Source organism: Apus apus, chromosome 10, assembly GCF_020740795.1.
Source record: "Apus apus isolate bApuApu2 chromosome 10, bApuApu2.pri.cur, whole genome shotgun sequence".
Taxonomy (NCBI): Eukaryota; Metazoa; Chordata; class Aves; order Apodiformes; family Apodidae; genus Apus; species Apus apus.
Genome location: NC_067291.1, coordinates 12,807,905 through 12,833,681, shown reverse-complemented (window position 1 = coordinate 12,833,681; position 25,777 = coordinate 12,807,905). Strand labels below are relative to the sequence as shown.

The 25,777-nt window shown below is 42.8% G+C and overlaps 2 protein-coding genes across 2 annotated transcripts in view; both read left to right on the top strand.

Annotated features, from left to right (window-relative positions):
* LOC127388746 (cell surface hyaluronidase-like) overlaps window positions 1–24,782 on the top strand; it is a 48,985-nt gene extending 24,203 nt beyond the window's left edge. Inside the window, 7 exon segments of the mRNA XM_051628547.1 lie at window positions 4,432–4,640; window positions 15,819–16,001; window positions 17,954–18,018; window positions 18,664–18,765; window positions 21,049–21,123; window positions 22,483–22,592; window positions 23,596–24,782. Coding sequence (XP_051484507.1) covers window positions 4,432–4,640; window positions 15,819–16,001; window positions 17,954–18,018; window positions 18,664–18,677 — 471 coding nt within the window. The 3' untranslated portion in view covers window positions 18,678–18,765; window positions 21,049–21,123; window positions 22,483–22,592; window positions 23,596–24,782.
* CEMIP (cell migration inducing hyaluronidase 1) overlaps window positions 1–25,777 on the top strand; it is a 113,461-nt gene that overhangs the window by 24,515 nt on the left and 63,169 nt on the right. The gene's annotated exons all lie outside the window — the stretch shown is intronic.

Here is a 25,777-nt window from a genome sequence, read left to right as displayed (position 1 = left end):
GCAGGGCACAGAGGTCCACGGTGTCCTATCAACATGACTTTCGGCTGTTGCAAAGGCCAATAAGCAAAGAAAAATCTAGAGGGAAACTCATCCCATAGTTCTTTTCATGTAGGTGGGTGAGATTTCCAACAGCACTGAACTGGAGACTTCTCAACACCTGCTTTACTTGTTAAAAAGTAAATGAGATTCCTAAACCATTCCTGATTTTAAAATAAGTTGTAAGACGAGTGCCTTGGCTCCCACAGGGCAGTTGAAGCTACACACTCACTGCTTCCTCACAGACTTCACAGCAAGTCTGTGAAACTTCTCTTTTTTGGTATTAGTCTTTATTAAAATAAGCAAAGTTTTTGGCAGTAAGTGCTATTTTCTTTTGTAAGCTTAAAAAGGTGTTAGTCATAAGGGACTGCCACATAGCTAAAGTAGTGTCATTCTTGAATTACCAAAAAATGGATGCCTTGCTATTATGAAATACTTCAGGCAATGCTGCTGATTTTTCATCAGTTTCCTTAGTGAAGTTCTCTTAGTGCAGGCTGCTGAAATAGAAGTTCTTCCATTTCTGTTAACTTTGTTCTTGCAGTGAAAGTCTGCAATTGCACTGATCCTTCATCTCCAAGTTATCTACCTTCAGCTTGTATCCCCCCATCTACCTCCTGGTGTATCCAGTGCCTGTGTAGCTGGTTTGGGGACTGATGCTTCTACATGTAAAGCAAGAGATGCCATAAGTAGCAAATGGTGCTTTTCTGAGCACAGGCACAACTGTCCAGCCCCAGGGTATCTGCAGAGCTTGAGCATTGTTAGCAACTCCCAGACTGGGAAGAAGGAAAAACCTGCAAGACATTTTTCAGCTGGTGGTGTCTGTGGTTGGACAAAGAGCTCCAGTTTTGATCTCTGTTGTACACAACTGGAAAATCAAAGTAGTTTTGTTGATGTCAGCGACAGCTTCGTGTGTCCTAACGTGTGTTAGAGAAAAAAGATACTTTTTTTCCTCTCTCTGAAATAATGTTAAAGTCTTCACTTGGAAATTTCATGGGGAGAATCTTGTGCCCTGGGAAATTAACATTTATTGAACAGTCAACCAACCAGAAGGAGGAAGCTATGTTTTGAGCTTCTCACTTTTAAGGTATTTTGCCCAACTTGACAGCTGACATCACAGCATGACAAAAGCAACCTTAAAGAAACTAGAAAGCAAGCAAGCCTTTTCTCAGAAACCAAGGTTTCCTGTTACAATATTTTGCATGTTGCTTATCTTCATACTTGCTATCCAGTTCAATGGCAGATCCCCCATGAATGGTAAAAGAACTTATCTTCTCAGTTTCACAATCTACTTGGGCAAATTGCCATGTAAGCCCAGGGAAACCTGACACATCTTTTTAGCATGAAGTGTTAAGTAGCTAAAATGACAACTATGTCCATTAAATCATTCAAGCAAGTAGAAGGCTCACATTTTATAACGCTCTAACTAGCTCTTCTTCCCCTACTACATTAAGCTGTCACCACTTCTCATATTTTAAAGTATCTTTATGACCCACTTTCATCTTTTAAACATTTTGATAGAGCTAACAAAAAATTATGGAGGTGTTGCTAAGGAAGATGGATTTTTCATTTTAGGAAAAAAATCTCATGCTACTCTCCTTTTCACTTCTATCCACAAGTGTTTTGCCCCTCCAAAGATAGATACAAGGAAGAAAAGTGATGAAGTTTTCCAGCTCAGTTGAAGTGAGTAAAGGTGTCAGAAAGTAAAAGCTGAGGAAGAAAGAGGGCACGTTGTGACATCCCAAGAGCACTGTGCTGGGACAGTGGCTGATGTTGTACCTGTCTGAGGCCAATGGAGCTCAAAGGGCTCTTTTTACTTCATGTCATTAGGAATTAAAAGTAGGCTTTTTCTGCATTACTTCTTTGAGATTTTTCTGAAGTAATCTGCTGGTCTTGATTGCAGTCCTGAAGGGGTAACAAAAAAACAGTGCTAGGATTGACATGAGTCAGCATGACAGAAGGGAGGTTAGGGATTTCAAGGACAGGGATTGGATTCCCCTATTGTCCCTTGTTCCCTCAAATGAGGGGGGAGGCTCAGAGAAGGGGAGGAATGAGAAAATGTGGGGTGCTGCTTTCTCTGCAGCTTGGTGTGTTCAAGAATGGACCAAGATACCAGGTCTGTTTTTCTCGAGTTGAGCACAGATGTTGCAGGAATCATCTCAGTCAGCCCCTGCTTCCAGTCAAAGCCCAGCTGACTTAGTGATGCTTTACCTGGGCATAAGAGTCTCTTTATGTAGGATCTGGGTTGCTTCACCAGGGCATTTGCCTACTGTGACCTTCTTTAATGACAAACATTTTGCAAGGGCCACCAGATATACTGTGGTATTTCTGTGGGACTGAAAATCACATCCTTGGTGACCTGCAGTTCTGGAAGGCACTCAGTCAGTGACCACTGTTGGTCATTGCAGGAGAAAAAGTCAGTTTACAAATATTTCTGCCGACACAGAAGTGGCACCTTTCCTTGTTCTAGTAATTACTGTTTCATTCTCAAAACAGCTGTCACCATTATCCCTAATATTAGACCTGTGATTCGGTCCCTAGGCACCTCAGGGAACATATTCCCAACAAATCTCTAACACACTTTCTCCATTATCTCACTGAAGCTGCTGCAAACTCTTCCAGCAATTCTTGAGGTCATTAACAATCATTGCAGGAAGCAGCTAAGGCCATGCAGAGCATTCTCCTTTCCCTTTCCCTTTCCCTTTCCCTTTCTCTCTTTTTTCTGGTTACACAAATGCCTTCAAGTATATCAGAATCTTTTGTTATTGGTAGTCTGTAATGTAGGAACTCTTGGGGCTCACTGAATGCATTTCCTTCTTTCCTTGGCTTATTTTATCGTTAGTGCCTTCAATTTTATAGTAAGTGCATGGCAGCTACCACCTTAACATTCTGTGCTTGCTGGATACACATATTAGAAGGAAATAAAGTCAAAGTTTACAGTGATAGGCCAGAAACTCTTGCCTCTTATGCAGGAAGACAAAAGTTGGCAATTATTTTGCAGTATCAGAGTTCATTCCAACTGTTCTTTGTCAGAAAATTCTGTTTTGGTTGAGAACAATGAATACACTTGATGGCTTTTTGGGTCCTAAGCACTGATCACCTGCTCTGATCTCAGCACTTGCCCATCTAGGTGGGGACAAATGAGATTGAGATATGGTTTATTGCATGTATCTGACTTTCCAATCATGGTTTGAATGTGAAGGGAAAATGGGTTTTCCTCCTTGGTTTCATAGATAAAAAGGTCTTTTATCAGACTGCAAAAAATAATCATTCCTTGATACATCAAGAATGAGCAAATGGGCTGCTGCTCAGAGATTGTTCAGGGTGAATTACTTGGTCAATAGTTTCAGCCATCAAAAAAAAAAGCTTGTGTTTGATGCAATTCTGGGATCCACTTTAATCTCCAAGGGTCTGCAGATACCACTCAGGAGAGGTGCTCATCACTAAAGTGCAATGGACTGAAAGGAGGAATGGACCAAGAAATATTTAAAAGAACTTTTGGACCTTCTTGACATGAGACAGATTTTTACCTTGAGCATTCAGCGTGAGGCTGCTGAATTAAGGGGCAAAGTGGGGAGTAGGCAGAGTGCATTTGAAACCCTTCAGGGAACATGACAAGCTGCCTGCTGCAACCCTGCATGCTGAAACAGATTTGCATGACTAGATGGGCACCCCCTTTTTCCTGCTGGAATTTCATAGGGGGGAAGCAGGAGAACATCATGTGTTCAGCCTTAAAGCTGAAGTTTGCCATGTGAGTTGGCCTTCATTTGCATGATGGCAAGACAGAAAAGCATACAGCCAGACTGTAGTTTTGTAATTGGTCTGAGGGTTGAACTTCGGCTGAGGGCATCTGTTGGTCCCTGCACAGAACAGCACCATGTTCAAGCCTGTGGAACATGGGACATTCAATCTATAAAATCATCTAGTCAGGCCATTGAGTTTTAGTCCCCCAAATTTCAGCCTGCTCTGCTACTTGAGAGTGAGATGTGGATTCCATTAGATAGCTGGACTTGATCCAAGGACTGGTGAAATAACTTGAGTTTTCTGTATTTTCAATGGAATAAGCCTGTTTCAAAAGTACAGCTATTTGAATTTATAAAAAAGAATTACTTTGTCATATTTCCTTGATTAGCCTTCTCCCTTAAGATTTTGAATAGTGTACATTTTTATGGCACTGTACAATTCATATCTCACTTCATGGTGTCCCCACCAATGGCTGCTGATGCTATTTCTGTTTTACCTTTTTATTTGAACTGGAAATGTTTCAGTAACTTTCCAAATGTTCTGAGCTCTTCATTGGCAAAAACCATTTACAGGCAGCGATGATCAAATGCACATGTTACGGCTGAGCCTGGCTGGTTTAATGGACATGTTTGTCATTTTCCTTTCACCCTTCAGCTTTATATTCAGGCCAGACACACTGAGAATCTGACCTTATCCATTGCCAGAGCAGCATACCATTCCCATCCTTTGCGACTGCAAGGCGTGAACAAAGGAGCCCCATACCAGCAGTACCAGCCCCTCATCATGCTCGAGCAGGCTTATATCATCCAGTGGGATGCCAGAGCACCTGAGGATATTATCCTGTACCCGATCAACTTCAACAGGTACTGCACTATGTTGTTAGAAAATGTTCTCTTTTCAAAAGGTCTGGAGCTCCAACTGTTTCCCAGGTTATCCACAAGTGACCTTTCAGCAATTTCCGAGAGCGCAGACGCAAGGTGTTAATGGCTGGCACCTACTGATGCAAAGAGATGCCCCTGATTTCACTTTATTCCAGCTTTTTTTGATGTGCAGAAATGTTTTTCTTTCCAGAAAAAAAACTTTGAAACAGAATCCAAGTAAGTCCTGGGCTGCTGTCCCTGAAATCCCTCCAGAAGAGCTCTGGCTCTCATTCGTTTGTTTGTACTAGTTACTGCACACATAATTTATCTCCCATATATATAAAGTGCAGAAATACATCAGAATGTGCACAGATCTCTCCATCTTCAGTAATCCAAACAGCCCTGCAATCACTGTTACTTTTTATGTAAAGTTTTAAAATGTTGAGACTCAGTACAGCAAAACTGTAGGCTGTGCTGTATTTATTTCTCATGGTTTCTTCTAGCATTATATAAAAGCAGAGTATATCCATGTTACATGCTACTTTTTTCCTTTGCAATCTATTTAATTTTGCATAATTTCACTGATGGTTTGTAGTACTGACTTTTCTTACTTTGGTGAAAATACCTGTGCTTTGCACTGGTGCAACCCTCAGGAGAAAGTCCTGCAATCCAGGCAGCTCAGCAGTGACAGAAATTGCCATGGTTTGCACAGATGAGATGCTGCAAGGGATGAGGACCACAAAAAACTGGCCATCACTTAGGGTTCTCCAGTTTATTTGACTCCTCAGTTATTGATTAAAATGCAATACAGTAAAAGGACACTTATGCAAACGAAATCTTCCATGTTTACATGCAACCCAGCCACACACAGGCTCAGATTTGCAAATCAGGTTATAGATTGTTGGCATGAAACAACTCAGAGGCACTGAGGCCATGAAGCAGCATGTACTGCTGGTAAATCTGGCAGGCTCCCTACCTGTACAGTATTATCCACCAAACCCCACAACCATCCTCTGTCCCCCAGTAGAATGCCACTGCTGTGGTTTTACCCTAGAATAGTGTTGGTAGAAGCTTGAGCTCTGTTAACCAAACCTGAACTTTGGAGCTGAAGAAATTTTAGGGAAAATACTGTCTCTAGTTGCCATTATGATGCTCCATGGGAATGTAGCTGAGAAGGGCAATGTTTCCTCTTGATAGATGCCCATTATAGTGAGTAACAGATACCTGGTCCTCTTGATTCAAAGATGTACTTGCTGTAAGGTCATGACCGAGTCACTGGAGGACCAGTGGTAGGATATTCCTGTCACAGAGAAATTATTAGAATTAAGTAACTGTTTTCCTTATTAATATATCTTTGTGCACTTCAAGGAAAAGGAAAACCCATTAGTCACTCATGGACAAGCTGAGCTTTGCAATTATTATCTGTCTTAAAACGATTAGCTATTTCCTTGCAATTGCAGAGCTGTCATCTGCTGGGTGACTGGTGGTTACTCTGTCACTGAGCCAATTCCTACTTGCCAAAGCTTTGGCCCATGACCCTTCAGCACAGATTCAACTTGGAAGGCGGTTCTGGGTCTTTGGTAAAACTCTGCTACAAGTTTAGCTCTTGCTCATGCAGCAACTTCAGTACATTTTACTCTTGAGAACAACGATGTGGTTGTGATTCTTTTTGTCTTGTGTGAAACCAGTTATATGAACAGGGCAACTGTTAGTAGTTTTTTCTGATCCAGAAGTGGTTGGCAAGGTGTGTTTTGTGAATAACCATAAACAAGCAATACACTGCAATGAAGGAAAATCACAATTCTGCTTCATTTCATTTGGGGCATCTTGCTAAGGAATAGCTGGGAATGAAACGTGTGGCTGCTCTGTGTACACCCCAAGGATGCTAATGGCTGTGAGGGTTAAAGCTGATGCCAGGGCAATGGGGAAATGTCCAGAGTGCATGCAAAAGCATGGAGAAATGGGACTTCCATAGAAGGATAAAGCAATTGAGGTGAAAAAGAGGGTTGGTGGGTTTGAAGGAAAGCAAGTACCTGTCTAAGCACTCCATGTATGACTTTTTTAAAGCATTGTTTTCTGATCATTTCTGGAACAAAAGAAATCTCAGACTGTGGAGCCCAGAGTAATCAGAGTTAGAAAATTAGGGAAGACTTTTACCTGTCTCAAGTGGCTGTGTGTTTTCTTTGTTCTTTCCAAATCCAAATACTGAATAATCTGCCAAAAAATGAGCTCTTTAGATAATAACATCTGTGCAGAATATATGATGTACGCCAAAAAATGCTTGATGAACTCAAATAGCAATATTCTAGGATTCACAATTTCATACATAACCAAGTGAATAACTAAGCTATTTTTGGTCTTGTCAGTGTAAAATGATGGATAGATACATCCAGGATGCTGCCTTGCAGCTGGACGGTCCTCATGCTTCCGGAGTGATTGGCTCTGCTCTGGCTAAAGGAAGGTCAGAGGGGAAATAAGGAATTTGACAGGGAGATGTGTACCAGGATTTGGATCTCTCTGGAGGTCAGGCACAGCACTGGTGTTGAATACTTGCATGATTAACGCTTTGCCTGCCTCTGAAGCACTGTAGAAAGTCCCAGCAGAAGTCATGCCAGCTCAGATGTCTATTTAAAAGACTGGAACATCCGGATTCCTGGGGCGGGCAAGAGCTGGTTGGGATAAATTCAGATGACTCAGCTGAAATTGGCAGCGCTGCTTTCTGTGAGCTGAGAATCTTGCCCGGTGAGCTCAGAGGCACCGCTTGGGTGGATTTTCTCAGCGGAGGAGGAGACCAGCTAGAGCACAGTCTCTCAGCAGATCTGCTTTCTGCTGTGGGCACCTGAGCAGTTGCTGTAGTACTTGTGTCTTCCTCGCACGGATTCAAACCGTGGTTGGAGTAATCCTTCAGGTTCTTCACTTCCATCAAAATATGTAGTTAACCAAGCAAAACTGCTGTGTCTTCACTTGTGGCTGACTGTGGCCACGTGGGGCTAAGGAGCTCTTCAAGGCATGGCAATTCCCTCCCAACCAGAGAGATACTTGTTTCCGTTTGTCATTAGCTGATTGATGGGTAAATATATATTGGGTCTTTTTACAGGGCTGCAGAGGCAGGGAAAGCCCATCAGACCCACAGGCAGTGTTCTCAGGCTGCTGGGAACATTGCTGTCGCAGCAGAAATGCCCTTGTTCAGCTATAGGTAGGGTTGTCTGTCTAATGGGTGGGAGTTTCCCCCTGAGGATGAGAAGGCAGCTGCGTATTGATGCTTCTGGAAAGAGGTAATGCAGGGCAAGGAGCTTCTGAATGTTTTGGCAGGTGAACAGAAGGAGAGTGCTGGCTGGAATTTTAATGACCTGGAATGAAGTGTTCTCCAGAACCAGTCCAGATCTGCTTGGGGTTGCTCTCATCAGGTTGCTCTCATAAAGTATGTGTGAAACTCTCATTAACAGGACCTCAGACCCCTTCCCTATGGGCTTCATCTATTTGTTGGAGCCGTTTCCACCCCCTCAGAGCTATTTCTATGTTTTCTTGGCTTTTTTTCTCCTTCAAAGAAGAATGAGAATTATCTGTAAGACTGAGTTAAGGGCTTTGCTCACAACTGCTATCCTGGAGCACAAAGACCCACAGAGAGCATCAAGCTTGTTATGAGAAGGGGGAGAGGCTGGTAAGGCAGAAGAAAAGGATGGAAAACATTATTAGGTTGCAAGTAAGTGCCTCCTTTCAGGTGCTGGAAAACAGTACAAAGATTGGCACTTTATACAGTAAGCAGAGTCAGAAATGAAGTCCTTCAGTTTAATGACTTAGGCTTTGTGTGTTTGCAAATTTTCTAATCACAGAAGTGAAGGCAAATGCTATTATCAAAGGCACAGGGCGGTTCAGTAAATCAGCCAGGCTTCTTTGTGCTATCAGCAAATCTAAAGATAAGAATTGAATCTCCTCAGAGCACATATCTGAAGTATAGTGTAATAAGTTGTGCTGCTGAAGCAGCCTGAAAAGCAGTGGCAATTAGATGAAACATTCCTAGTTTTTAATGAGCACAGCCAAATAGCTCTGTACTTGGTCTGTTAAGGCTCAGGGGGAAGGGGTTTTCCTTTTTAGGGTTCTTCACTGTGGTTCAACAGAGAATTGAGGGACATGTGAGCATCTAGTAGTACAAAGAAGGTATTTTTTGTAGGTAGATTGCCACAGTTCCCCAAGCAGGGGCTTTCCTGCACCTCTCCTGACAGCTGCTGGCTCCCATGGCAGCCTTCCCCAGGCTCTCCTCATCCACACACTCTTGGCTTCACCTGGAGAAGTACCATGGGGCTTAGGATTTCAATATTCTTTTGTGCCATGTTGCAGGATCTGGATCCTCATGAGAGGATTTTTTTTTTTTAAGAAAAAAAAATAAAATGGCAGGGGAGGTCCTGATTTCTTCTCAGTGGCAAGCAAAGGGGGAGATGTCCATGTGTGTGCTTGGGCTCATGTTCAGCCCTTCCCCTGGCTGAGGTGTTTGTGCAGGGGTGCACGGCTCAGCTCCTGTATTTGTGCTGGAGTTGTGCACTAGGGCTGATTGTCAGATTCACTGATGAATAATCTTCCTCATCTGAAAATTTAAGAGCCTGCAATGGGCTTGTGTCTAAATTCTTGATTTAAAATAATGGAGCCTTTGGATGTTGGATGATACAGAGCCTTCAGGATACTGCAACACATCCAAAGGTGGAGATTTCAGTGCAGCAAATTTAAGCAGCTCATGTCTGCACTGAGACTCTGGGGAACTCGTTATATTTGTATTTGTCAGGGTTGTGTAGGTAGGTGTTTCTCCTATGGCTTCTTATTCAATGCCAGTCTGATTCATACTTTCAGCTACTTGTCATTTTTGCAGTTAAATTCCTTAGTGATGATAAGGTCTGAAGGAAAACAAAGATAACAAGACAAGGCTAGAATGTGCTTGTTGCAAACTTGCCCAGTTTATGGATATTTCCTAAATTGTTTCTTTTTCAGATTAGTTCTAAATGACCTTTTCCTCTTGCTTCCCAGAATGATAAATGCACAGGAAGGAAAAATTAGTATTTCAAAGGGGAGCTAACAGTTTAAGGCTATGACTGCTTTTTTGTTCTTGTACATACATGAGTTCTGACCTCGATCCCCCAGCTCTGGATGTAACACAAGTAACACCAGCACCATTTCCAATAATAATAATAATATGTAAAGTGCTACTTGGGTTTCATAGCCTGCCCCTCCTGATAACATCTGTAATTCAGAGTTAATCACCCACACAACACAGAAGTCAGCAGATATATTTGAATTCCTTTCTGTCTATTTAAATCCTTTAAATTACCCACAGGTTAATCCATGGATGAAAGCCACAAGATATTTTTTTTTTAAATTGGAAAGCAGCTAAAACATTTGCCAGAGCACCAGGGTGCAGATTGCCCCATTTTAGTACAGCTGGTCCAAAGCAGGTTCTGCCATCTCCATGTTGGAGTGAACCTGAAAGCCCTATCTTTGCCTCTGCAGCCCTTGCTGCTCCCTGTCCTCAGTGGCTTGTGCTTGCAGCTGGCCCAGTGGCAGCAGCTGGAATGAGCAAGGTGACTCTGAGCAGAGACATCCCTCCTGAGCTGATCATTTTACAGTATGAGTTAGAGCAATGTGAACATCAGACAGTCCCAGACTCTTGTCACTTTGGGGCTTGGCACATGAAACGGAATTTTTTTCCAAGCTTTCACCTTTCTCCTGGCCCACGGAGTGGAGCTGGCTCTTCTCAGAAGTTCCATGGAGTCAGGCTGAGCCTTCTCAGGACCACCAACCTCTCCTGACCTGATGTGCATCCAAGGCACAGCAGCAGGAAAATACAAAATACACATAGATTATATCACTATAGTCAGTGACAGTACTTGGGAACACATTAACATTGGATTGGTATGTGATTCCTCTATGAAAGCATTTAGGGTGGGAAGAGAGATGATAAGATGATGTACTGTATTCAAACACAGGAAGTTCTTATTTTTGCTTGAATACAATTGTCTGTGAGCCAAGTGCTGTCTGAGTCAGACCCTGTTTCCTGAGTATCAGCAGAAGTGAAGTGTACCTCAGGGCTGGATCCCTGCTACAGTTCGTTAAGCTTCACTAAAAGAAAAAAAAAATCCTCCTTTTTGCCTAAGGAGGCACATGGGTAAAACCAAAAATTGTAATTTATATTAAGAGATTACTTATGTTTTAAAATTTTTAATGGTATTTAAATAGCATTACACACAACTCTAGTTGGTTAAACACATCCCCAACTTGTTACTATTCCTGCAGCAAGTGGCCTTCCAGAAGAGTCTACCCTTAATAGAAAGGTCCAGAAAAAAATTGCTGGGTGTTCACCCAGTAGCCATGTTTGTCACTGAAGATGTTTGGAGGTTTTAATGGACTTGAATTGAATGCACAAAATTAAATAGAAATCTAGAAAAACAGAAGGAGTGAGAGCTGCAGGGAACCTGTGGGAAATGTGGGTTCAAGAGAAAGAACCTGAATTGGGAGAAGTGGAGAGGACACGGCCAAGTTCCTTGCAAGCCTTTTGTCACTCTTCTTGCTCTGTTTTCCCCAGCAGTTATGCTGGTTGGAGAGGAGGAGGCTTGTCATGAAAGATGGTTTTGTGCCAAAGGACATTCAGCCTGTTCCTGGGTAGGTTGTTGTGAGGTTGGGAGACACTTTTGGAGAGAGAAAAAAAAGATGTATCCTGACTGAGAGCACAGAGCACTGTCCTCTGAGATTTGTTCTTGGGATGGGTTTGAGGCTGAATGCTGGCTTTGCATTTTTTTGTCTTTTGAATTTCAGAATTCAGCTGGTGAGAGATAAACTTACCAAAGCAGCACGTGGGGAGTTCTGCTTGGTTCCCATGATATGAACAGTAAAGTTTCAGATTCCCGGTTGTCTCACTCCCTTTGAAAGTTCAGCTCATGTAGATGTTGACCAAAATGTCAGTGGTGTTGTTTTTAAATAGGAGTAATAACAGTTGGGGGAGACTGATTCACTGACAGGAAAAAATAAGTAATTTTTGGTTGTGCTCTGCAGCATTCCCTCACTAGCTTATCCCACGTTTTCATTAGTGAGATCAGGATTTGGACTGTGCACTTCCATGGTTGTCAGTTATGTGACACACCATGTCAATAAACATGGTTGAGGTGTTTTCTGGAATAATATAATATCCATCAGTTTAGAGGCTCCTTTTGCTAAAATACATCCAGGATTGATATCCAGCATAACCAGCAACCCCAGCACTAGATCATACCCATTTGTCCAGGACTGACACTCCATCTGATGTAGTCAAGGGCCATGTTACAATATTCAACAAGTGTTATTTGTCCTCTCCTAGGCAGTGAGAGTCCCAGACATGCCCTTTCTCTATGTTTCTTTCAGCCAAATCTCATCTCCAAGTTGCATGACTCACTTTACATCCCACCACTTGCAAAAAGTCTCCCCTTCTTCGCCTGCTTGATCACATTTCTCTGAGGGGCTTTGCCTTTGGGAGCTGGGGGTTGAGCTGGGGGGGCTGTTCTGGGGGTTGTAAATGAGGTATGTATGTGTGTACGTGCAGATCTCTATCTGCCACATGTCCAAGAACAGGAAACCTTTTGCTTGCTTTTTTGCCTTTCCTTCATCCTTTTTTTTTGCTTTCCCTTATCCCAGGAATCCTGCTTATTGCCAAAACATAAGAACAGCTCTGTAACACTTTGCCTGATATTTTTGCTTCACCTGAAAGGGCCAGAACTACAAATGCCAACATTTTTGGGAAAAAAAAAAAAACAAACAAGAATGGTTTCTTGGGTTTGTTTCATCCAACCATTTCCAAAAGGAAATAAATAGGCTTAAATACATTCATGAAAATGTATGAAATACACTGTGGGGACTGTTGAATGACAGTAAAAAAGGGGGAGAAGTGTCGGGTTTATACGTGCTGGTGTCGGCAGATTCTCCAACATTTCCAAGTGGTGTTTGAAATTGTTAAGGCCCACGAAACTTTTTTGTTAGTGCATATTTAGCTTTTCTCCTTCAAATGCCAGTTGTTATTATTATTATTTTTTTAAACACATAGGAAAATATTGGCCTGATTAAGAACCATAATGAAAAAAAGAAAGAAGAATGTTCCTTCCTTCTAAAATGCACTGAACTTTATCACTGGAAAAGGTTGCGAACACAATTGCTTAGGTTTTGGGGTGAAAACATCTTCAATAGCTCATGTTATTTTCCTACCCATGTTAACATGGCTTTCACTCCAATTGACAGTGAATTCCGAAGTCAGTCTTTCCACCTGACAATGTTTGAATTTGTTTCTCTGACTGTGTTCTGTTTCTCTGTGGATTGTTGCATGGGGCAGCATTTTGTGTATTGATAGTCTGGCTTCTGCTCTCAGTGTTTTAAATTATTTCTTTCCCTTTTGTGCTGGTCTTTAAGCACAAGAACATCTAGAGCTACAGCTGTTCCCACAGCATTCAGGCAGGATCTGAAATGACTCTGGATTTGGGATCTACTATGAATTCAGTGTTTTCTCTCCTTGCTGGTGCTGCGTGTGTCCTCAAGCCTCTGGGGCATCTACAGAGATCCCAGCTGATGTGCTGGTACAGAGAGCAGCAGAATAAAGACTAGTTTTTCTTATTCTGTCTGCAAATACTCATCTTGAATAGCAGCTGGTGAACAAGACAGAAGGGAGAGGTTTAAGCAGTGAAATAAGCAGGACCTACTGTTTATTGACCCCCTCTCAAGGCTTCCTGCAGTTGAGACCCAGCCAGGAGGTCCTTGCTGGGCAGTGCAGTGGCTGAGGAAGGCACACCTTCTGTTTTATTTTGAATACAATGTCCAAGATGTCCCATGCCTGACTGCTCCTTGTTGCCTGTGGCTGCATTTCTCCCTTGGTTTTGGCAATTGCTGGAGAACAAACAGCTGAGACCCATCCAGTGGCCCAGCTGCAAGGCAGAGCCCTGTGGCTGTCCTGCAGTAGCACTCAACGTCTCTCACTTTGCTTTTCCTGGGATGGTGGAGCTCAGTTCAGCCACACAGCCAGGTGTTTGGGAGGGCTTATGGTGGATTTAGTACAAGTTGACGAAACAGAACTGTAGTAAAGAGCTAAATAGGAAGCTGTTAAAATACCACTAAATTAAGGAGAAAATAACCACCTTCTCCTTTTCTGTATTTACATAAATGATAACTTCTAATGCCTTCCCTTCTCACATCTCCTCCCAAGCCCTTTGTTGTGGGAATGCCCTTATTTCCATCTCACTCCCCACAAACTCCGAAGTAGATGCTTTTCATCTGATATAATTTATTTCAGCATTTCATTCACCCTGCTCACAATCACACTAGGCTCTAGCACTCATATTCCCAAATGCCCCAGCAACTCAAGATGGTCACAGCTGTGGGGTTTTTCACTTGGTTGTTGTTTTTTTTTTTCTTTCACCCTCCAATAGCCTTTTCTAGCACCTTTCTTGTTCCCTAGGGAGGTGGCAGTCAGTGTAGCACAGCACCAAAGCCAGTTCCCAGCATCTGAAGGAGATGACAAGCCCTTTTTGTGATGGTGTCTTCAGGGGATGAAATGTGCTAACACAATGCAAATCATCCTTATGAAACAGCCAAATGTCTTGGGTCTCCGTCCTAAAAATATTCCACAAACATGGCTCTGGTGCATTTCTTTCATTTCCTCTACTTGGAGGCCAAATAATCTGAAAATATATCCGTTTTCTAGCTGTCCTGTGTTATGACACAGCTGGAGTTGGTTAAAATCTAGAGGGCAGTATCTGGCTTAAGCTGATGGGTCTTTGTGCAGCTTTGATTTATTATTCTAGAACGGCCTGTCCCCCCTATCCTGCAGATAATTTTATTTTGTTTTAATGAGAAAACCAGGAAAAGTCTGAAATAGCTTTGCTCTTGTGCTCTCCATGTGTAATGCAAAGTAGAGATCCAGGCATACAGAAACCCAGGTTTCTGCAAGTCAAAGTGATTTTCCCCCATTTATTGCTCTGCAGGCAGGGATGGGTGCTGGGTCATTTCAGGCAAGCCTTTGGAGAAACTTTGTCTTCCTCAATTTTGTAGGGCCCAGGAAGACAGCTGATGAAGGTGGTGTTTGTATTTCTCTAAGCCAAATTTATATTTTCACATTTTAACCAGGAAGCCAGGTAACTAAAAGCCTGGGGGGTTTTGGTTCCCTCTAAAGAGGATACTAACCAGCACTAACCAAGCGCTGGTTCAGGCACCTTGGTGTGGCACATTGAGCCACTTCAGAGGCTAGCAAGAAGAAAAATAATTAAGCTAATTATCTCAGTGTTTAGTGCTTCTTTTCAAGTGTAAACTTCTGGTGGCTTTCTGCTTTGCACAGCACAGGTGCATCCCGCAGATGGGAAAGGGTGTCGGGTTTTGTGGAAAATTCTTCCCATCTGCATCCCAAGTGCACAGCAACTGCATCTTTTGGCTCCTAACAAAGGTTCCTAGTTTGGAACCAGTTTTTCTCTCCGTGAGGGTGGCAATAGGGATCACAGGACAAAGCAAAGCCACGAGGACAATTCCTTTTTTTATTTTAAATGTGCGTGCTGAACTTGTGACATACAAGAGTTAAAAGATGATTTAACTTTACCCTCAGTTATTCTAAACTGACATTGAAGAAAGAGAAGGGTGGTTTTAATGGAAACCATAATAATAAACTTTGCTGTAAAGTGGAGGAAGCAGGTCTCTTTAGACTGTGGCTCTGGTTCAAGTCAGAGATTACTTTCTAATTCCTGAACCTGTGCCCCCAGTGCAATGTCTGCTGGACGCCGGCTCCTCTCCCGCAGCAGCTCCGGATGAACTGAAACAAGCCCTGGCTGCCTCGGGAGATGTGAGCGGGTATGGGACTGCTTGTACTGCAGCCTTAGGAGGCAGGGAAGAGAAAAACCTCTGATTTTAAGCCATCCTGGCACTTGACTTAAAGTTCTCTGGGGTCAGCTGGGGTCCCTGGATCAGACCTTCATAATAAGCAGCCGTTGATTCCAGACAAAGCAAAAGAAAAATCTGATTTTCTTTGGCTTTGAGGATTTGTTGTGTTTTTTTTAAAGGAGGAAGAGAACCTCAAAGGACATTTCTTTGTTTTCCCCTGAAGACTGTACTCTTGGCTGCAGACCATCTCTCCTGTACTCAAGCCCTTAAGTGCATTTTCTCTCCTTCCCCCCGCCTACCCTTTATTTTTTCTGACAGAGGAGACTGGCTGCATGTTGCCCTCAGCTATCCCAGGGAAGCTGTTTTCCAGGTGGTGGCAGATATCTACCAGAGGAGGACAGGGAGGGTGCACAGCATCAGGCACTACCGTGCTGCCCCATCTCAGGCCCATCCTCTCCATGGGACCAGTGAGCAGCTCTTTTGCTTCGACAGAGCATCAGGGTGAGCCCTGCACTGCCCCTCCATGGGCAGCAAACCCTCAGGGTCTTTCTCTTACCAACCCCAGCACCTCTTTTCCCTTTCTCATAGTTCCGCTATCCATCCATCTTGTGTGATCTTTTCACTGATTTCAGGTCAGAATGAATTTACAGGCTGGGGTGCCTGGGATAGGGATATTTCTTCATCACCAAGCAGCCTCTTGTATTGCCATTAAGGAAACGGGTGGTTTCTTGCCTGGACTTAGCTCCTTTGAGGCATCCCTGCTGCTCAGACTGCTGCAGGTGTTGGTGCACTGTAAATATTTGTTAAAATCCACTGGACCACAAATGGCTACAAATAGGAGCCCTCTAGTAACAGCAGCAGCTCCAACACTGAAATCATTTGGGAAGTTTCAACTTCTTCATATTGCCACAAAGAGACATTTCTAGAATCATCACTTTAAAAAAAAAAAAATTAGACTTTGTAAAAAAAGGAGAGCACCATGGAACATCTCTTATTTTGAAGGCATGAAGTGAGTCCTAGAGATCTTGCACTACCTTTATGAGACTCTAGGACACCTTTCATTTAAAAAAACATATTACGAAACAGTGTTTTTCAGTCAGCTAAAATAGGAAGGAAAAATGTGTTTTGTGGTCTAACCATGGTCCCCATGATGCTTTACCTGACTAAGTGCCTGGTTCAGAATCAATCCACAAGTGCCAGATTTGAAATTAAGATGGGATATGTTTATTCATTCAACCATAACACATGAGCAATCGAATCCCGGAATGCCTTCCCTGCTAACCAGGCTCCTTGCTGATGGCCAGGTTTCTCTCATGGTAGGAATTGTGAAACAACCGTTTGCTTATTAAGACTCCTTTTTCAACAACAACAACAACAAAACCCAAAACAAAACCGAAAAACCAGAAAAGAAACAAGCAGTCCAAATTCTGTAAACAGGTTGTTTACTACCGAAGAGCAGGGAAAATGGTTACACGTGTGGGTCTGTGGGGGAAGAGCCATTGGCTGCCAGCAGCCATCTGGACCTGGTACAGCAGACTGATGTCACCTAATTGTGACAGTATCAGCCTTTTGGTTCTCTGTTTAGTTCAGCAGTTATTTTTTTAGCCTTTCAGAGTACAGAAGCCAGGGGATTGGCTTTTTGCTTTTCCTGTTGTTGTTTTTTAGAGTTTATTTCTTAATGAGTGGGATGTTTCCCCTTCTTTTTTTAACCCCACATGCTAGATCTTTGGCTAGGACCTAAGCTTACTCATTCTTTATTCCAGACAAATAGAAACAAATATTTAGTTTAAAAAGAAATAGAAAGAAAAATCCCTTTAAAGTTCATGGATCTTTGTGATCCTGGAGCTGAACTGAGCTGTTTGTATAATTTCCTCAGCCTGAATTGCAGAATGGACACAATTGAAAACATTCTTAGAGCAGCCAGAAAAAAAACAACCATGAGCTCCAAAGGCCAGAAGACCTGGCTGGTTTCAAGCTTTTGTAGTACATGCTTCAGGCTGAGCTCTGCCTGCCAGCCAGGACCGTGCAGCACAGGAGCCAAAGGGGAGATGCTGATGTATCCAGGCAAGGCTCCTTATGCACAACAGCTTGAGCACCATGGCTGCTCCTTATCTGGTGAGATACCACCACATCTGGGGCAGCACTGGGTGCCTGGGGCTGGAGGGGGTGTCTGTCCCCCTGGCACCTGCCTGGTGAAGGCAGCTGTCATGAGCAGACAGGCTGCAAGCGCTGCAGGTCTCGTCACACCAGGATGAGAGGGGAGTTTGACCTGCATCCTTGCTGGACCCATTTGAATTGGGTGTGCTGTGTTGCACCAACCTGAGACAGAGATGGTTTAGGTTGTTGGGCAATGGGAGGGATAATGCAATTTAGCAAAGGCAGACCCTGCCCCTACTCAGCTTTTGCTCTGAGCACATGGTGGCTCTGATCCCTCTGCTTGCTCTCATTTGCAGGTACTTGTTTGTTCATCTGCAAGACCATGAAGCTCAGGAAGGACACAGTTACTGCTCTCAGCAAGGTACCCAGGGTCTGCACCCTATGCCATCCACAGGCGGGGCATTCGTTTTCATGCTGTGAAAGGAAAATTCCCACTTGGGTATCTGCCCAGCATCATGTAACATAAGAGAGGGAAGAGTTTTGCTTTCAATTTCTGTAGCTTTTCATGCCATGCTTCAAAGACAGCCTGAAAGAAATGGAGCAACATACATGGCACCTTTTCTTCCCCCCATTTCTTTCTTTTAAACAGGGAAAAAAGGACTCTTGAAAGGGCTCAGGCTGAATTAATTTTAAATTCCAAAGTACAATATTGTTGCTGAATTTCAGACTGTAAAGTAATTCTACTTAGGAATAGCTGGAAAATTTTGGGGGGATTGGGGTGGATTTCAGGCTCATACAAATTTTAACAGCCAGGCAAAATATGTGAAACTCATATTCAGCTTTTAAACTTACTTAGTGGCAGAGTGACCATCAGAGGTCCCTTCCAGCCAGCATTGCCACCATCCTTGGATACAAGGTGTCTTAGAACTTGTGAACCGGAATCACAGTTTGAAAAAAAAGAATTCTTGAAGTTTTGTGATCATGTATATGGTACCTGGTGTCATTCTGTTGAGGAAAAACAGTCAGCAAGCCAGTTTTTAAGTTGCTGTCTCTGGTGTAATTGCAGGTTGCTATCACTAGCACACCCTCAGTCAAGTATGTCAGGATCCAGATCCAGTCTCTCAGCAGGGCAGACATTCAAAACCACTCGACATCCACGTTGGTTAAGGTATGTTGTGTTTTATTACATTTGAAATGGTGGTTAAACAGGGGAAGCTTTATCTCCAAGGAACGTTACTGCAAAATCTTGCTGAGCCTTGGCAGAAGGAAATGGGAAGTTCCCCTGGAAGAGGCAAGTGCATTGTTCTCCTTCACAATTAACTCCCTTGAAGTCACTGGGAGTTTGTATTCTATTCAGATGAGGATTTGAGCCTTTAGGGGGGAAAAAAAAAAGCCTTTTATCACCTCAGAAGAATTAACACCACCACCACTCTAATGGGGAGGAAGGGAGATGGGAGGGAGCACACCAGAAGTCCTTGTTTACAAAGGAGGTGGGGAAAAAAAACAAATTTGTTTTTCTGATGTTTCTCTGCTGGCATTGCACTAAAAGATAACAATATTTCACTACTAAAGGGGTTTGGAGCTGTCAGGTTGTCCCTGCACATGCCTTATATGTTTGTCTAGGTGGTGAAGGGTGACTTACATCATGCTCACAGGGACACTGTCCAGCCTTACATGCCTGTGTGCTACTGAATTATAATTAATGCTAACAAATGCCAAGCCAAGTTGGTACAGCATCCTTAAGGAGTCTGAGCAGCCAACATTTCTGGCCGTGTGCACTGGCTGCATCATCAAAAATTTATTCAAAACCATTAGCAAGCAGGTGTTAGTGGAGGCAGCATCCACACCTGAGGTGGAAGTGCAGAGACCTGAGTGTGTGCAGGACTTGTGGGACAGGCATAGGATCCTCAAAGCTTCTCTGCCTTTTCTAAAGCTTTAATGCAAGGGAAGTTTTATTTCCAACACATGTACTCTTAGCTGAAGTAAGGGCTTGGGTAAGCAAATGATAAAATTTCATGCCTAAATGGGGGATTTTTATTCTAAACCTTAAAAGGTGTGGGAAATTTGGAAACAAGGAAGTGAAGCAGAGGAGCCCTCACTACCAAAGCACATGTTTTGGTTTTGTTTTGCTAAATGAAATGCAAAAGTCAGAAACATTTTAAATTTCTCATCTGGGCTTCCCCAAGGGCTGGGGGAAATGTGTGTGGAGGTCACCAGCTCCAGCTCTGGAGGGGCCACAGGAGCCCTCCTGTGGGCTCCTTCAGCAACTCTGGGGCAGGACACACCCCAGGGCTGCTGCTTCTGCCAGAGGGTCACGGTTAGGTTGGTTTGCAGTGGTGGTTGCTCTTTTCTCTACGTGCATCCAGACTTTGACACACTTCCCAGGCTTAGGAGTGTGAGACAGCCAGGACTAAGCAAAAGACTTAGTCTGTCTTTGCTCCTCCTCACTCCCCTCTGCCCACCCATGGCCCAGACATTGATGTTTCCCTTACCCTTGACCCCCTATTGCATTCAGCATCCTCCAACATCTTGCAGAAGCCACTTTTTAACACTTGGCTCCCTCATTCACTCTGGATCTAAATTCCCTGGAGGTGTACATGTCTCAGACTGATGTGATGTATCCACGCTCCCTGGTGCCTGTAGGCTTTGGACAGTTATGTGGATGACAGTGGGGTGTTGTATATCATGGGCTCAGCTTTCTGATCACCTACCCTTGGTCTGATGTTGCTCTCAGTGGTGGAGGTTGTGTCCTCCTGGGCTGGGCAGTCCTCCAGAGTGCTGGGGAGGGGCACCAGTACTGGGCATCTCTGAGAGCCTTTACCTTTCTAAAAGCAAATATCACAGCACATCCAGAGAGATGTAACCTGAGGAAGGGGCTCTTGCTGTTAAGAAAGGAGAAGAGTAAGAGCCACTTGTGCTAAAACTTCTTTGAGGCACTGGGACAGCCCTACCAATTGGAGCATTTTGGTTTTGATATTTACATTTCCAGGGAAAGCAAAAAAGTCCATGTGTCTCTTCTGTTCCCTCATCTGCTGTCTCAGCATCACTCCCTTGCTCCATGGTCAAATCTGCTTTGCCAAGTGATTGTAATTTTCTCCATGTGGAAAGAAACTGTATTAAGACTGAACTAGGCATTTTACTCCCAGGATTCTCCACTTCCCAAATGTATCTTCCGAATACACAAAAGATGCCAATGACCTCATTTCTCATCTTTTTGTACCCCACTGAGAACTAAGGAGCTCTCTAACACTAACTAAAGAGTTTTGCTTCCTCTTGCCATTGACCACCTAACAGTGATGTCACTGCATTTGTACTAATTACACATTTAAAATTATAGGGGCTACACCCTTGATATTTTCCTTGTTTGTAACTCCCTTATGGAGGACCAGGATCAGATTCTGAAGCTCCCCAGTCTTCCTCCATGAAAACCTGCCTCTGTTTTCTGCTGCAGATAAATGACACAGTGTTCCTGTTTGCTAGCTGTGGGATATTCTTTGTGGTGCTGGATGCCTGCTCAGGAGCAGTGGTGAGTAGGCAACACTTTGACACAATTACTGGTGAAAACACTGTCAGTGCAATAACTGATTATGTTCACACATTGATAAAAGAGAGGTAAGCAAACTGCTGAGAGCCCAGCTCATGTAGCAACCCATGGCTGATGGACAAAGAAAGGAAAATTACCTACTTTCATAACCAAACCTGTGCTCTGAAGAAATCTGGCACAGATTAACTATGTACAAATCCCAAATATTACCCGGATGATAAGAGAAGTAGCATTGCTCTCCCAGGATTGCACAGATTAAAGCAGACAGACAGAGGTTTTCTGGAAAACTGGCAAGTCCTTCTAAATTAACCATTTGTTTCCTTAGCATGAAGTAGATAAGGTCCTTGCAATGACATTTGCAATCCTGCACACCTATCCTGGTGTCCAGCAATTTCCTGGCAGCCAATGACTCAGTTTTCCATTTCTGAAATGAGTGGGATTCTGTTTACTCTTACTGATTGGTTTTTGCCTCTTGTGACAGATGAGAATCAGAGGTGTGCCAGATTTTCCAATAGGACTTTTCTTGGGTGAGCCAATGAACAGACCTGCCTGTGGGCTCTGTTACCTTGCCTGTGTCCTGGCAATGGTTTGGACCATCTCTGTTTGTGTCTGTCCCACATTCCTTGTGGTTTTATGTGTTGCCACATAAACATGCAACAACAGAGATTTATAGATAAATTCTTGGCTGCTGGCAGAAGCAGGTCAAATAACCAGAAAACAGACATTCAGTCCAAGACATTTCTGAGCAGTTCATGACCAAAGATTTGAACACTCCTGAGTTATTACGTCTGTGTTTATGCACATGAGTATGTGCATGTACAGAACGTGCACAGAGTGACATACATCCTCGTGATGTCTGCACTTTCAGACTGATTTTCTAGTGGGATGTGTATTTTGCAAGTCGAGGCATTCAGCTAAATGCAGCCAGCTGTGCAACCCATAACTCGTTGCAGGTACAATTCACTGGGGGCTGGAAAACCCATCTGTGAGGGCCAAAGCTGGATGGAGGCTTGACTGAAAATCATACCCAGAATATTGATGGTTTCAGAGTCTCAGGGCTGTATAATAACTGAATTTCTTCTGCAACTGAGTGTCGTGCACTGGCAAACAGTCATTTGTGCTTGTTTTGATTCTGTGTCAGCACAGGTTTAATTTAGAAACATTTGAACAGTCTTAAACTTTGGAAAGCTTATGTGTGATTGAAATCGAAGGGATGTAAGCACCTTCTTAAAGTTAAGCATGCTCTTATGTACATTTCTGAATTGGAGCTCAAAGGTCTTGCAGATTCTTAATGAAAGTGATATTTTGCAATCATGCAGTAATTACTGTCCTCCTTTTCAGGTCTCTTCTTCTTGTGTGCTCTAGAGATATTGCAGAGGTGGCAGGTGGCTCTGAAATGTCTGTTTTTACCAGGTTAGGTTCAGCAAAGCCCATTGTCTTCCACAAGGAAGGTAAATGTATTTATTCTACCATGTTTCTTTTTCTTAAGAGTTACTAGTGTGTTTCCCTATCAAAAATGTGCCCATAGTTACATAGTGCTTATAAATATATTTGCTACCTTAAAATATAGCAATGTAATAAAATCCGCTTGGCTCAGGGAAGGTGAGAAGAAGGAGAATTACTCTTGGGTTTTAACCCTGCCTCACTGGTGAGAAGCTGCATGCTGCAAATTTTTCATCCTAAAAGGAGCTTGTTTTTCTAACAAAAAATAGTGAATCATTTGATAAAGATTCCATTTCTAAAATTCAACTGTTTTGCAAGGAAAAATAATCATAAGCTGAAAGACTGATGAAAAAGAAAATAGCCAGAAGTGAAATAGGAGCTATTTATTTTTATTTTGATGGAAGGAAGGTGAACTCACCGATTTTGGAAAGTTCTAATTACAGTTTTACTTTGGATTGCTGCAAGAAATCCATTGATGTCTTTTGGTCCAGGAAATCCACACTGGGTTTCCTACTGGAAAACTAAGAGCTATTAAGTTGAGGTTTGGATGACTAATTTCAACGATAAGGAAATCAGGAAAACAACCAGTCAGCTTGGTTCAGTTTTCATTTGCAGCCTCTCAAGCAGAGATCAGATGGAGAACTGGCTGTATTTCCAGCTTCTTCTTTCTTTATTTTTTTTTTTTTTCCCCAGGGTTCAGAGATTTTTTTTCCCCTACAGCTTTACTGAAATGTATATCAATATCTGGGTCAAGTTTCAAAGCTCATTGCTGTGACCATTCCAGGGGAAGACAGTGTAATTTTTACAGCAGAGACAGTGATTTCACTTTGGTGCCTGTTTGATTCCCAATAAGCTGTTTTTTCTTTCATTCCTTTAAAAGCAAAAATTTGAAGGTTTCTTTTTTGATTTTGTCCTGAAACTTCATTGCTTCATTCTTTCATCAAGGCCCTCAATACTTTTGAAAGGAATTTTTTTATTAAAAAGGAATCTTTTGTTTGTTTGTTTTGTCAGACTTTGTTCCCTGAACCACCTGTGCCACTCACTCGGGTGCATCATTTCCAGTTCATTTTGGAAGCTTGGTTCATCCTCCAGCCCTGACTGATCCTGGGGCACAAAAAGCAGCAAACAGGGCCACCCCCTTCCTTGGGACATGCTGGTTGGTGGCCATCCTCTTGCCTTGCCACTTCAGTGGGATGCTGGTGCCTGGCAGTGGGACCAAGCTGTGCTGGCCAGTCCCATCTGTCCCTGTTTTGCTTTTTCTAAGGGCCAGGGTGTTCACCCACGTGTCTGCCCTGATTTCCAGTCTGGGTAATTAAGTTCTTCTTCATGAGCCTTCCCCTGCTGACTCAGGTATGCATATTATTTGACTTCCCAGCTCCCAAAGTGACCACGTGCAGGACTGGCCCATGCTGGGGGCCTGTGTTTTGGGGCAGGTTGGAGCATCTCCCAAGTGCATATTGCTTTTTCGAGGGATAACGTCAAAAAAAACCCCTGATCCCCTTGACCCCAGCAGGATCAGGATTTAGGGTCTTGTTGCCTGGGTTTGGAAAACCTTATTGAAATTAGAAGTGTTTACAGGAGTAGTCTTGATCCAACCAGCTGCGAATAGCCTTGGGACTCTTTGCAATGAAAAGCATAATATAAACACAAGACATTATTATTAAAATTGAAGAATACATAATGCCTTTGTACTTTGTGACAGCAGAGGAATGGAGCAGAGTTGACATGGGGAATAGTTTAGGCATAACAGGAAGAAACTGATGTAAACTAATAAAAGAAGGATTCCAAGTGCCTAACCACTTTCATGTAGTCATATGTGAAAAAGTACTGATGTGTAAAAACAAAGAGTAAAACAATATTCCTGCTGCCTGACACCTGGGAACCTGTTTTAGTTTATTGACATACCTGGGATGTAGTGAGGTTAGGGCTTCAATGAAGCTCATTTTCTCTTTCATCACCCTTTTTTCTCTCCTAAACATTCTGTTATTTTAATCCAAGCAAGAAAAGAGAAGAGCTAAGAAGTTTCTGTGATTTGTGGAAGGAGTCCGTGCTGTGTTGCTAGTAAGTGAACTGACCCATCCAGAGGGTCACTCTCTTTTTGTCTGTTTTTCAGGGACTTTTGCCATGCTTGGCTATAAAGGACAAGCCAAACCCTGCTGGATTAAAGTTCTTAATCATGCTGGTTATCAGAAAGCTGCTTCTCTACAGCATTATGTTCCCTTGAACCTGAAAGAATATCAATGTCCAGCTAATGCAGATGAGTCGATAAATTTGCTTTTTCCCCAGAACCACTCGGAGCAAAACTCTGCAAATCCCTGGGATTAGCATCACTGGGGCAACACCAACCCAGCAAAGCCTGCTGCTGTCACACAACCTCCTCTTGTTTATATATGATTGTACCAAACTGGTGGTGTTCACTTGTCTATTTTATAACTAATAAATATATTCTCATCCTAGCTACTGTGGTAGAGCTTTTTTTTTTTCCAGTGGTGTCTCACAAGGCAGGATAGGAAAAGCCTGTGGGCTGCCCTCCCCAAGGAGAAATGTTTCAAAATATCCATAGTTTGGTATCAAAAGGTAAGTTTCAAAGGCAAAAACCTGCACTTTAATATCATAGGGACTGGAAATGAAATTTGACGTAGAAACTTTAGCAACATCCAGGGAAAGATACAAGCAACAGCAGAGGTAAGGAGTTCTCCCTTCAGTCCTCTTTTCTCTCCATTAATGTCTGCTTATAAGAAAATTAATTGTCCATCTGCTCTGGCATCTTAGGTGAACTCAGTAACATCTGCTTGCATTGATGGGTAGGTGTGCAATGATCTTATGATGATGTCTTCTAATAAAATGGAATAGGTAGGGTGTAACAAGGAGTTATAAATGTGTTTCTGTCTGTAGCTAATGACTGGTAAAATGATGTTTGCTCAACTAATGTGAACATTTAATTAAAGACCTACAGGAATAAAACCCAGGATAAAGCACATGCTGCGCAGGGTAAAATCTTGTGTTCCTTTCAGACAATGCTAGTATTGACTTTCTGCTCCCATTGAGGACTGAAATACTGCCAGTATTAGTGGCTAATTCTCTCTGATTTTTTGTTTATGCTGCTGCTTTTTGAAGTAAAGGCAAAAATAGAGCTTTGTATGCAGACTGAGAAACAACCACTGACCTTGTTGACCACAGTTTAAGTTCAAAG